Genomic DNA, 11,524 nt, shown 5'->3' on the forward strand with positions numbered 1-11,524 from the left:
AACCATCATTATTGTTTATTATTACGCGATTGTCAACAGCAGTCCTGTACGTTAAAAAAAAAATGATCAGTGTGGGATTGAATTTGTCTCACTCCTAATATTTCCCGTAATTTCTCAGAGGACCGGAAGTTGTTTGTGGGGATGCTGGGAAAGCAGCAGAGCGACGATGACGTGAGAAGGCTGTTCGAGCCCTTTGGCAGCATAGACGAGTGCACGGTGCTAAGAGGACCTGACGGCACCAGCAAAGGTAACGTGCATATTATGGCAGTACGTGGTTTGGTTTGGTTATTTTACAAACTGACTCCCTGGGCCGTAAATTTAAAAAAAATTAATGAAAAAATATTTAAAAAATAAAAAAACAATTTGTTTTTATTAAGAAAAAAATTTAACTATGTTAGGAAAGCAGGAAGTGAACAAATGTAACAGTTAGTGATTGTAAAAGTACCAGATGGAGGGGTAGGATTTAATAAGCTTTGCTTCTTCCTACTCCTTTTGGACATGAAGTGCTGTATACGTATATCTCTATATCGATGGTTACTATGGTAACCATTATGTCATTGTATGGTCATATCACCTCGTACTTCGGTACGTGACAAAAAATTTAAAAAATACTTTTTTTTAATTAAAAAAAATTTAATGAAAAAATATTTAAAAAATAATAAAACAATTTGTTTTTATTAAGAATTTTTTTACTGTGTTAGGAAAGCAGGAAGTGAACAAACGTAACAGTTTGTGATTGTAAAAGTACCAGATGGAGGGGTAGGATTTAATAAGCTTTGCTTCTTCCTACTCCTTTTGGACATGAAGTGCTATATACGTATATCTCTATATTGATGGTTACTATGGTAACCATTATGTCATTGTATGGTCATATCACCTCGTACTTTGGTACGTGACAAAAATTTTTAAAAATACTTTTTTTTAATTAAAAAAAATAAATGAAAAAATATTTAAAAAATAATAAAACAATTTGTTTTTATTAAGAAAAAAATTTAACTATGTTAGGAAAGCAGGAAGTGAACAAATGTAACAGTTAGTGATTATAAAAGTACCAGATGGAGGGGTAGGATTTAATAAGCTTTGCTTCTTCCTACTCCTTTTGGACATGAAGTGCTATATACGTATATCTCAATATCGATGGTTACTATGGTAACCATTATGTCGTTGTATGGTCATATCACCTCGTACTTTGGTATGTGACAAAAAAATTTTAAAATACTTTTTTTTTAATTAAAAAAAATTTAATGAAAAAATATGTAAAAAATAATAAAACAATTTGTTTTTATTAAGAAAAAAATTTAACTATGTTAGGAAAGCAGGAAGTGAACAAATGTAACAGTTAGTGATTGTAAAAGTACCAGATGGAGGGGTAGGATTTAATAAGCTTTGCTTCTTCCTACTCCTTTTGGACATGAAGTGCTATATACGTATATCTCTATATCGATGGTTACTATGGTAACCATTATGTAATTGTATGGTCATATCACCTGTACGTGACAAAAAATTTTAAAAATACTTTTTTTTAATTAAAAAAAATTAATGAAAAAATATTTAAAAAATAATAAAACAATGTGTTTTTATTAAGAATTTTTTTTTACTATGTTAGGAAAGCAGGAAGTGAACAAATGTAAGAGTTACTGATTGTAAAAGTAACAGATAGAGGGGTAGGATTTAATAAGCTTTGCTTCTTCCTACTCCTTTTGGACATGTGGAACTGGGAACTGATTATGGGATGCACTCAGTTGGAATCTGATGCATGTTCTAATGAAATAAAACCATTACCATAATCTTACTCTTTAAATACATAATACATACGTATGTTCCCCAAAATGCTAAACCTCCAAAAGGCCAGAGCATCCATGCAGCCCCTGAGTGGAAGAATTTTGTACACTTTTCAGTACACGGGTCAGGACTTTGTTTCTGTATTTGTTTTCTTAGTGTGTCTTTGTGTGTTTCCCTCCAGGGTGTGCATTTGTAAAATTCCAGGGACACGCTGAAGCCCAGGCTGCAATCAACAGCCTGCACGGGAGCCGCACGATGCCTGTAAGTGGAAGACGCCGTCACGCTAACACGGTGGATCCCCGCAGATTCCCCGCAACTTCCCTTGTGTCACGTCCCAGGGCGCGTCGTCCAGTCTGGTGGTGAAGTTTGCCGACACGGAGAAGGAGCGGGGGCTGAGGAGGATGCAGCAAGTGGCCTCCCAGCTGGGCATCTTCAGCCCCATGACGCTCAACTTCCCCGCCTACAATGCCTACACGCAGGCGGTCAACGCTCAGGCAAGTGCTGTACTCGCCACGAGGTCGTTAGACGTTTCAAGAGGCCATCAGCGCCCTAATTGGGGGGCTAACGTTATTACCCAGACAACAGGACATACGTCATCTGGCATTTAGCTTTCCTGCAACGCACCGCCATTAACCCACTGACTCTGGCCATAATGGTCCGGTAATTAGATCTCTATTCATCTGGTCTTCTGTCACTGGCTTGGCTTGTCCCGTACTCTTATTCCTGACTGTCTTTGTTTTCTTCCTGCCCCTTTTCCTTCCCTTCCCTACAGCTGGTCCAGCAGCAGGCCCTGGTCGCCCAGTCAGCGTATTTGTCCCCCGTGGCGACAGTCGCCGCCGTGCAGATGCAGCAGATGGCGGCGCTCAACGCCAACGGAATCATCGCCACGCCCATCACGCCCATCACGCCGTCCTCAGGTAGGCGCGCACACACACACCGCCTTGCTCTACGGTCGACGTAGAAGCACGTCAAAGATGGCCGTGTCATCCCCCCCCAGGGACAAACACTCCACCGACTATCGCCGCCACGCCCGTGCCGGCTCTGCCTCCGCCAATAGGAGTCAACGGTTACAGCAGTGTCCCGGCGCCGACCAATGGCCAGCAGGGAACCGAGGCGTTATACACCAACGGCGTTCACCCGTACCAAGGTATGGCGTTGAAATGATGTCCGAGTCTTTTTAAAACCGAACATTCCTGATAATGCAGTACCCAGCATGCCTTGCGGGCACTTCACATGTTTGTTGTGTGTTACGAGTTAGGAGTTTGCTAGGCAAGATGGTGGCTCTCTCCGTTTGTTTGTTGTCAAGCTAGCTGTTATCAAATTGGGCCCCGGAAAGAAAACAGCGTCGCGGCTTTAGCGGCTCATCTTTCCGCTCTTTTTGTCGTTTGGCAGCTCAGACTCCGGCGGCGGCCTTGGACCCGCTACAGCAGGCCTACGCCGGCATGCAGCATTACACAGGTTGGTTTACGCTCACGCAGGGTTTCAGGTTAGCAGTCTCACGGGACTGCATCCTGGTGAGCGCCTACAAGAATATAACACCCCTATAGTCACCTTTACAATCCCATTACTCAATATAGTAGACATAATAAGAGAAAATACGCCATTTAAGACTTGTTGCCATAAATGTGTTGCAGTGCGAGGGGAGGTTTAAGTCCGCCCCCCCACCACTTAATCATGACATTTACTATGGTAACCATCGATATAGAGATATACGTATATAGCACTTCATGTCCAAAAGGAGTAGGAAGAAGCAAAGCTTATTAAATCCTACCCCTCCATCTGGTACTTTTACAATCACTAACTGTTACATTTGTTCACTTCCTGCTTTCCTAACATAGTTAATTTTTTTTCTTAATAAAAACAAATTGTTTTATTATTTTTTACATATTTTTACATAATTTTTTTTAATTAAAAAAAAGTATTTTTTAAATTTTTTGTCACGTACCAAAGTACGAGGTGATATGACCATACAACGACATAATGGTTACCATAGTAACCATCGATATAGAGATATACGTATACAGCACTTCATGTCCAATAGGAGTAGGAAGAAGCAAAGCTTATTAAATCCTACCCCTCCATCTGGTACTTTTACAATCACTAACTGTTACATTTGTTCACTTCCTGCTTTCCTAACATAGTTAAATTTTTTTCTTAATAAAAACAAATTGTTTTATTATTTTTTACAGATTTTTTCATAAAAATTTTTTTATTAAAAAAAAGTATTTTTAAAATTTTTTGTCACGTACCGAAGTACGAGGTGATATGACCATACAATGACATAATGGTTACCATAGTAACCATCGATATAGAGATATACGTATATAGCACTTCATGTCCAAAAGGAGTAGGAAGAAGCAAAGCTTATTAAATCCTACCCCTCCATCTGGTACTTTTACAATCACTAACTGTTACATTTGTTCACTTCCTGCTTTCCTAACATAGTTACATTTTTTTCTTAATAAAAACAAATTGTTTTATTATTTTTTTAAATATTTTTTCATTAAATTATTCAAAGTAGTTTATTTTGTCGTCTACTTAATTATAATAACAATGCACACAGCTTTTTAAGTAGCAGTAACTTACTATATATATATATATAAAATTTGAGTAATAGCCAATTTGAACTGAAATATTTGAACATAACTTAAAAAATAAAGTTAGCAACTTATCAATTAACGACATTTTTGACATCGCATTTATGTATTAAATCAAGTGGCGTCAACAGATACTCTGAATTACTTTTTCGAGTGCGTACGCACCAACGACAACGCTTATGTCGACGTGCGTCGGACCGCCCCGGGGGTGTCGACTTAACCGGCGTCCGCTATCGCTGGCTAGCTTTCAGCCTCTTGTCTGAAATATTTTAGACACATCAGCGGTGGGTAATGCATCATAATTGAAAACACGCCGCCTGGAGGATTTACAGCCGCGGAGCAGAAAAGGGGGCGCGGGGGCGGGGGGGTCCCCGGTCATTGTTTTACAGACGTTTTATAGTTTTCACCTTCAGCAGGGACGCATTTCCACGAAGAAACAAAAGTGACCCCATTGGTTGTTTCCGTGTTGCCACCTGTTGGTTTCACCCAATCAGATCACGTCGCTGTTTATCTCTCCCAATAGCGGCGTACCCTGCCGCCTACGGATTGGTCGGCCAGCCGTTCCCCCAGCAGCCAACACTGGTTGCCCAGCAACACCAGCAGCCCCAGCAACAGCAGCAAAGAGAAGGTGATGTGACTTATCTTGTCTGTGTGTTTGCGACCACACCCCTTTTTCTGCCATTAGCCACTAGAAAGTTCTTTTTGTGTGTGTGTCTGTGTGTGTGTGTGTGTGTGTGTGTGTGCGGTTCAGGTCCGGAGGGATGCAACATCTTCATCTACCACCTGCCTCAGGAATTCAGTGATTCAGAGATGCTGCAGATGTTCCTGCCCTTTGGCAATGTCATCTCGGCCAAGGTGTTTGTCGACCGGGCCACCAACCAGAGCAAATGTTTCGGTGAGACGCACAGACGGCACGGAGAGACAAAGGAAGGGGAGGGGGGGGGACGCGGGAAAGGACAAGCCAAGGGAGGATGAAATACGGCGTCCATTCATTATTTTGATGCGCGGGGGGGGCCGCGGGTTTGTCTCCGAGTTTGAGGCCCAACTAAGTGAATGATGAAATTTTCCTGTTTTTCCATCAGGATTTGTCAGTTTCGACAACCCTGCCAGCGCTCAGGCCGCCATCCAGGCCATGAACGGCTTCCAGATCGGCATGAAGAGGCTGAAAGTGCAGCTGAAAAGGCCCAAGGACGCCAACCGCCCGTACTGAGAGACGGAGGGACAACACCGGAGTAAAGGTGAGGACGCCACCCGAGGCTGGGAAGTGATGGGGGAGGGAGAAATTCAATGAAAAAAAGTGTGAACTTTTGGGGGGGGATTTTAACCATCAACCACAATCCTTACATGAGACATGTACACATGTCTTTTTCTTTCCTGTGCGTTATAAAGATATAAAAACAGATAAAAAAGGCAGAATGAAAGAACATAAGGGAACCTATTTAGTACATCATGTCACCTCCATATGAACTGCACTGTTATTATTAACGTTATTATTATTATTATTATTATTATTATTAACATTATTATTATTAACGCCCAAGAACTACATTGCTGGTGTAGTGACGCCTCGCCACAACACGCTTGTTCAAACCACTAGCCAAAGGTAACTCTACGTATGTCGCTATGTAAAATCACTGCACCCAGGAAGGAAGTTCCCAAAATAAATATAAAATAATAAAAAATAATAATAATAAAAAAAAATATTTAAAAAGTATTACTACATGCTCACAACATGGATAGAAAACTTTTTGGGGGTGTTTTCATAGCGGCCTTTGTAGGCGGGACAGGTGTGTCCCCCTAATGAGTTGCCTCTTTTATCTGTTTTTATATCTTTAGAACGCACAGGAAGGTGTTCATGTCTGACAATTCCGGAATAAAGTACACTTTTCCTAGAAAACTACATACTACTGCTGTATGCATTGTATTCCCAAATGCAGTGGAACCCGTTTATGTTGACAGCCCACCTGCGTCTGCCAACTCCCCAAGTCCCGCCCCTTCTTCTTCTTCTTCTTCTTCTTCTTCTTGCTAAAAAGGTGGACATAAAACGTGCGTACTTGGGCGGGTTCCACTGTACTACCCGGAATGGCTGTGCACTGTTTCACGTTGACAGAAATGACCACTTGATTCACCAACGCCAACTTACCTCACCCCTGAATCATTATCCACCAGGACCCCGTCGCTACGGCAACGGTTGCTAGCGAGCGATAAAGCCCCTCCCCGCCCCTCCTCTAACGTTGTTGTAAGTTGATTGGCTGGCCTGTGTTTGGTTGCTGTGGCCATGGATTGCCTGTGTTGGTCGCCCCTGGCCGCTTCCTCTGCGTTGTCACCTCCGATGGGCGGGCGGGCGGGCGGGCGGGCGAGAGAGAGAGAGCGAGCAGCCGCGTGCTGACCTGCATGTCCTGTTGCTGCATCGTGGATGTACTTCCCACTGACCTGTGCACACACCCGTCGGTAACCGTGCCTCGCCGTCCGACGTATCGGGACTCTCGCGATTTCGTTTTCATCACTTCCGGGAGGGCCGCACGGTTCCACGTTGGAACAGATGGTGGGGGCAGGTCGACGTGAGGCCACGGTGCACCCGTGGGTTATACTTCTCCTTTTACTTAGTTCTTTGTGACTATCATTTCTTGCTCTATTTTCGTGTAATAATGATAATAACATGCAGTCAAATATTTATTTATTGTGGTAAGTTGAACTTACCGACCATTCAACTCATTCAGGAACTGTAATAATAATAATAATAATAATAATAATAATAATAATAATAATAATAATAATAATAATAATAATAATAATAATAATAATAATAATAATAATAATAATAACAATAATAACAATAATAACAATAATAACAATAATAATAATAATAATAATAATAATAATAATAACAATAATAAAATAAATAATAAATAATAATAAAATATCAAGATTCTAATGAAAAAAATGGTAGTAAAAGTCTATTTTCGTGTAATAATGATAATAACATGCAGTCAAATATTTATTTATTGTGGTAAGTTGAACTTACCGACCATTCAAACTCATTCAGGAACTGTAATAATAATAATAATAATAATAATAATAATAATAATAATAATAATAATAAAATATCAAGATTCTAATGAAAAAATTGGTAGTAAAAGTCCCGGAATGTAATATGAATATTATAATACAAAATAAAATAAATGGTAAAAATGAATGGAATATGATTTAAAATTAAAATCAAATAAATAAAATAATAAAATAATAAAAATAAATAAAAAAATATCAATATATTGTGTTACAAAAGATCCAGTAGTGCATTTTACGTTGTGTTTTGAACGCTTCAGGACCATTAACTATAATTCTATGGAAATGTATGTAAGTATGAATCCTACAAATATACATATAATAATAATCAAATCCAACAACAGAGCATGTCATCCCCAAACCAGAAGGTTTCCTCGCTTTGTCCTCCCAGTACCGCGGTGGTCACGTGATCCTTGTTTTTCTACGCTTTTGTCCCCGCTACAACAACCAGTCTATGTGTGCATCCGTATATACACTATACTGCATATGTATATATATACTGTATACACATACAGTATGTACTAGCTGATGTTTTTGAGGTCAAAAGGTTGTGTGGCTGCTGAATAAAACGTTCCTTCTGGGAAAAGCTTTGGACTATAGGAATTCTGGGAGAAACAACAACAACAAGAAGAACCCACAGAGGGTGGCGTCTGTGTGAAACGTCCAAAAGTGTGAGAGGAGAGGCAGCGTGGCGAATGAAAAAAGGAAGTAGTTGCTATTTCTGTGTAGCCCATGAGCCAATCGCCCAGAATTTCTATAATGCAAAGGCTGGAGAGAGTGATGCATGCTGGGAGGACTGTTTGCTTGCTATCATGCTATCGTGCAACACACACACACACACACACATACACAATCAGTACATCATGAACATACACACACATGAATTATACATGTGGATAATCTGCATGATCCATCTCGGCATTGTGTTTGGATGCCATGAAGCACCGTGATTTATTTCCTGTAGGATTTGTTATGGACGCAAAGACCATCAAAACGGGCGGGGCGCTCTTGTATTGACACACACGGATGTCTGACACGTCTTCTGTCCTTCTCTGTCCCTGTCCGTCACCCACCCTTCCCCACCCACCCACTCCCTCCGACAGGTGACCTTTCCCACATCAGCTGAGGTGGAATTCCCGGACGTGCGCTTTTCAGACTGCCTGCTGCCTTTGAGCATCCGCCGAGTGCATTCATGTACTCCCACACACACACACACACACACACATACATACACACACTTGGAAATATGTACATAACAAGCGCAAACATCCTAGCCGTAGAGCTGAGAGCGCCATCTAGCTGCCAACAGGGTGTTTAGTCCAGTCCAGTCCGGTCCGGTCCGGTCCGGTGCCGGCCTCCTGCCAGCGGAAGGTCCAACTGCTGATATACGTATCATTCAATAGACATCTCTACTAGCTGACAAATATAGAGGGACTCATGTTTTCATCTCCGCACGCACACACACACACACGCACGCACAACAACAACACACACACACGCAACTAAATGTGTAGGCTAGGAGGAGTGTAAATAATTTAGTTGACAAAGGACAGCATTTAAAAACGAGGAAAAAAAAATGCAAAAAAGACGACTACTTTAGATTAACACTGAAAAAGGACACAACATTATTATTATTATTATTATTATTATTATGATTATTATCATTGCTACTATGATTATCATGATTATGATTATTATGACCACCAGTAACATCATCATCTTCATAAAGGGATTATCACATTCCAAATTGTACAATGGCAAATCACTAACCTATTTTAAATTTCTACTTAGATTTTAGGTGAAACACGGGAGGGAGTGGGGGGGGGGCAAGGGGGGGGTGATTGGGAGTGGGGAGGGCTTGCACTTTTATTCGGGAGGTTTTAATATTTGAGCTATTTTTTATTTATTTACTAATTTATCTAATTATTTTGTTTATGGGGAGAGGGGGATTTGCGTGGGTTGCGATATTTTCATTTTAGAATTTTTCTAGAGAATTACAAAAAGAAAAAAACAACTTTTGGGGGGGGGGGGGGCCCTGTTTGTGTCGGACCCTCGCAACCCAGCAATTCTAATGTATGTATTAATGATGACCGCAACGATGATATTTATTTCTAATTTATTGGATTCCACTCTCTTTTTAAGTTAAAATAAAAACTATCATACTGAACGGACGCTTGCTGTGCTTTCATAAAAGTATGTGTGTGTTCTCAACTCCTGTTTTACCGTCTACCGTCAATCAAACTGTAACATTCTAATGATGCATATTATTGAATTACAAATAGTATAGTCATTGCTGGGACACAGTATTATATTAATGAATGAATGAAAAATAGATTTCAAGTACAAAGCCATCAATTGATGCTAATACATAAAGTCATACATTTACCTGAATAAAGGTGTACAATTAATGAATAAAAATTCCAAATCTACAAGAAAAAATTTGGAATATTATTTTAAAATTACTCTCATAATTTTTTTTTACTTTATCCTCAAAACTTTACAAGAAAAAAAAGTTGCAGTATCACATGAACAAAGTCGTTAATTAACAAGAAAAAGTTGAAAATAAATAAATCTAATAGAATGAAATCCTAAATGTACTAGAAAAAAGTTGTACATTAATCAAGAATAATAAGGTCCTAAATTTACAGAAAAAAATTTAAATCCACAAGAAAAAAGTCAGAATATTCTCGTAAATTTACAGCTTTTTTCCCTCATAAATTTATTACTTTGTTCTTGCAAATTTACAAGAAAAAAAGTCTGAATATTACGTGAATAAAGTCGTAAATTAACAAGAAAAAATTACAAGAAAAAAGTTGCAAAGTAAAAAGTCATAAAAACATTTATGAGAATAAAGTTGTAAATTTTGCAGGAAAAGTCTTAATATTACCTTTAATTTATTCTCATTAATTGATGACATTAATATAATTTTTTTCTCATAATATTACAACTTTTGGGGGGGTAAATGTATGACTTTATACCTGTAAATTTACGACAAAAAGCATAAAACATCATGAAGCAACAGCGCCTCTGCTGGTTGCAGCTAAGTAGTGCACTCAGTTTCACACAATTGTCAGAATCATTCATTTTGATATTGAACTGTTATTATTATTATTATTGTTATTATATTATTATTATGTATCATTGACTTGCTACACTCTCGGGTTTTTCAGAAGGAGCACAAGCTAAGTCAGGAGTTTATTAGTGTTATTAAATTCATTTGTACTACATGACTAATGTAAGTTAAAGTGCACTTTCCAGGTCTGACCAGAAGAGGGCGTCAAAGAGTCGGAAAGGTTCAAACTGGCTGACACTTTGGCTGCCAATGGCGGCTTGAGGAAGGCCGCTGGCGTTGGAATGGGATCCGGCGTGCAGCTGGATGATCTCATAGCTGGCAGGGTTTAATTCCGTGTGCCTCTTTGGACCCGTCGGGATGGATGGGATGCTAATAGCGCATTGTAATCAAGCGTGCCGCCTTCCCTCGGGATTAGTCATCAAGGACAAGGAAGGTAATCAATGTTTATAGCCGTTAGTCGCTCGTAAAGTACATGTCAGCCTGATACCTGGCTAGAAAGGCCTTTCTCTCTGGCACACACAACCAAAGTGCGGCCCGGGGGCCATTTAGTGCACGCGGCACAATCTACAGCAAAAAGTCAGCAGTTGTTTTGCAATAACGTCCAAATGTTAAAAACTGTCATTTTACAGGAATAAGGTAAATTATTATGGATATTATGAGGAAAATTACATCATTTTAGTAGCATAAACTTCAGATATGCAATAGGTCATATAGAGGATCTTTTTTTTGCAGTCGGTCCTAAAAAAACAGGAGAATCGTTCCTGTCATATAGAGGATCTTTGTTTTGTAGCAGGTCCGTAAAAACAACACAATCGCTCCTGTAGTATAGACGATCTTTGACAACCTTTTTTTTTTTTACAGTAGGTCCTTAAAAACTGCAGAACTATTCCAGAACAGCTGATTTAAAATAAGTTTTATTTTTTAAATACGCAAAAGAGAACGTGAAGTATGCACACATGTGCGCACATCTGCATAGAGGCGCTAGCGGGGGGGGGGGGGGGGGGGG

The 11,524-nt window shown here is 39.7% G+C and overlaps 1 protein-coding gene across 4 annotated transcripts in view; it reads left to right on the plus strand.

Moving 5' to 3' along the window:
- LOC131136690 (CUGBP Elav-like family member 3) overlaps positions 1-11,495 on the plus strand; it is a 39,393-nt gene extending 27,898 nt beyond the window's left edge. For all 4 annotated transcript variants that reach the window (XM_058083841.1, XM_058083843.1, XM_058083842.1 and 1 more), the window contains 10 exons: positions 119-247; positions 1,964-2,043; positions 2,121-2,276; positions 2,555-2,699; positions 2,780-2,929; positions 3,175-3,240; positions 4,903-5,007; positions 5,131-5,274; positions 5,462-5,617; positions 8,549-11,495. In XM_058083841.1, the coding sequence (XP_057939824.1) occupies positions 119-247; positions 1,964-2,043; positions 2,121-2,276; positions 2,555-2,699; positions 2,780-2,929; positions 3,175-3,240; positions 4,903-5,007; positions 5,131-5,274; positions 5,462-5,589 (1,103 nt within the window). In that variant the 3' untranslated portion in view covers positions 5,590-5,617; positions 8,549-11,495. The remainder of the gene's footprint in view (positions 1-118; positions 248-1,963; positions 2,044-2,120; positions 2,277-2,554; positions 2,700-2,779; positions 2,930-3,174; positions 3,241-4,902; positions 5,008-5,130; positions 5,275-5,461; positions 5,618-8,548) is intronic.
- The last annotated feature ends 29 nt before the right edge of the window (positions 11,496-11,524 follow it).

This window comes from Doryrhamphus excisus, chromosome 10 (genome assembly GCF_030265055.1).
Source record: "Doryrhamphus excisus isolate RoL2022-K1 chromosome 10, RoL_Dexc_1.0, whole genome shotgun sequence".
In the NCBI taxonomy this organism is placed as follows: domain Eukaryota; kingdom Metazoa; phylum Chordata; class Actinopteri; order Syngnathiformes; family Syngnathidae; genus Doryrhamphus; species Doryrhamphus excisus.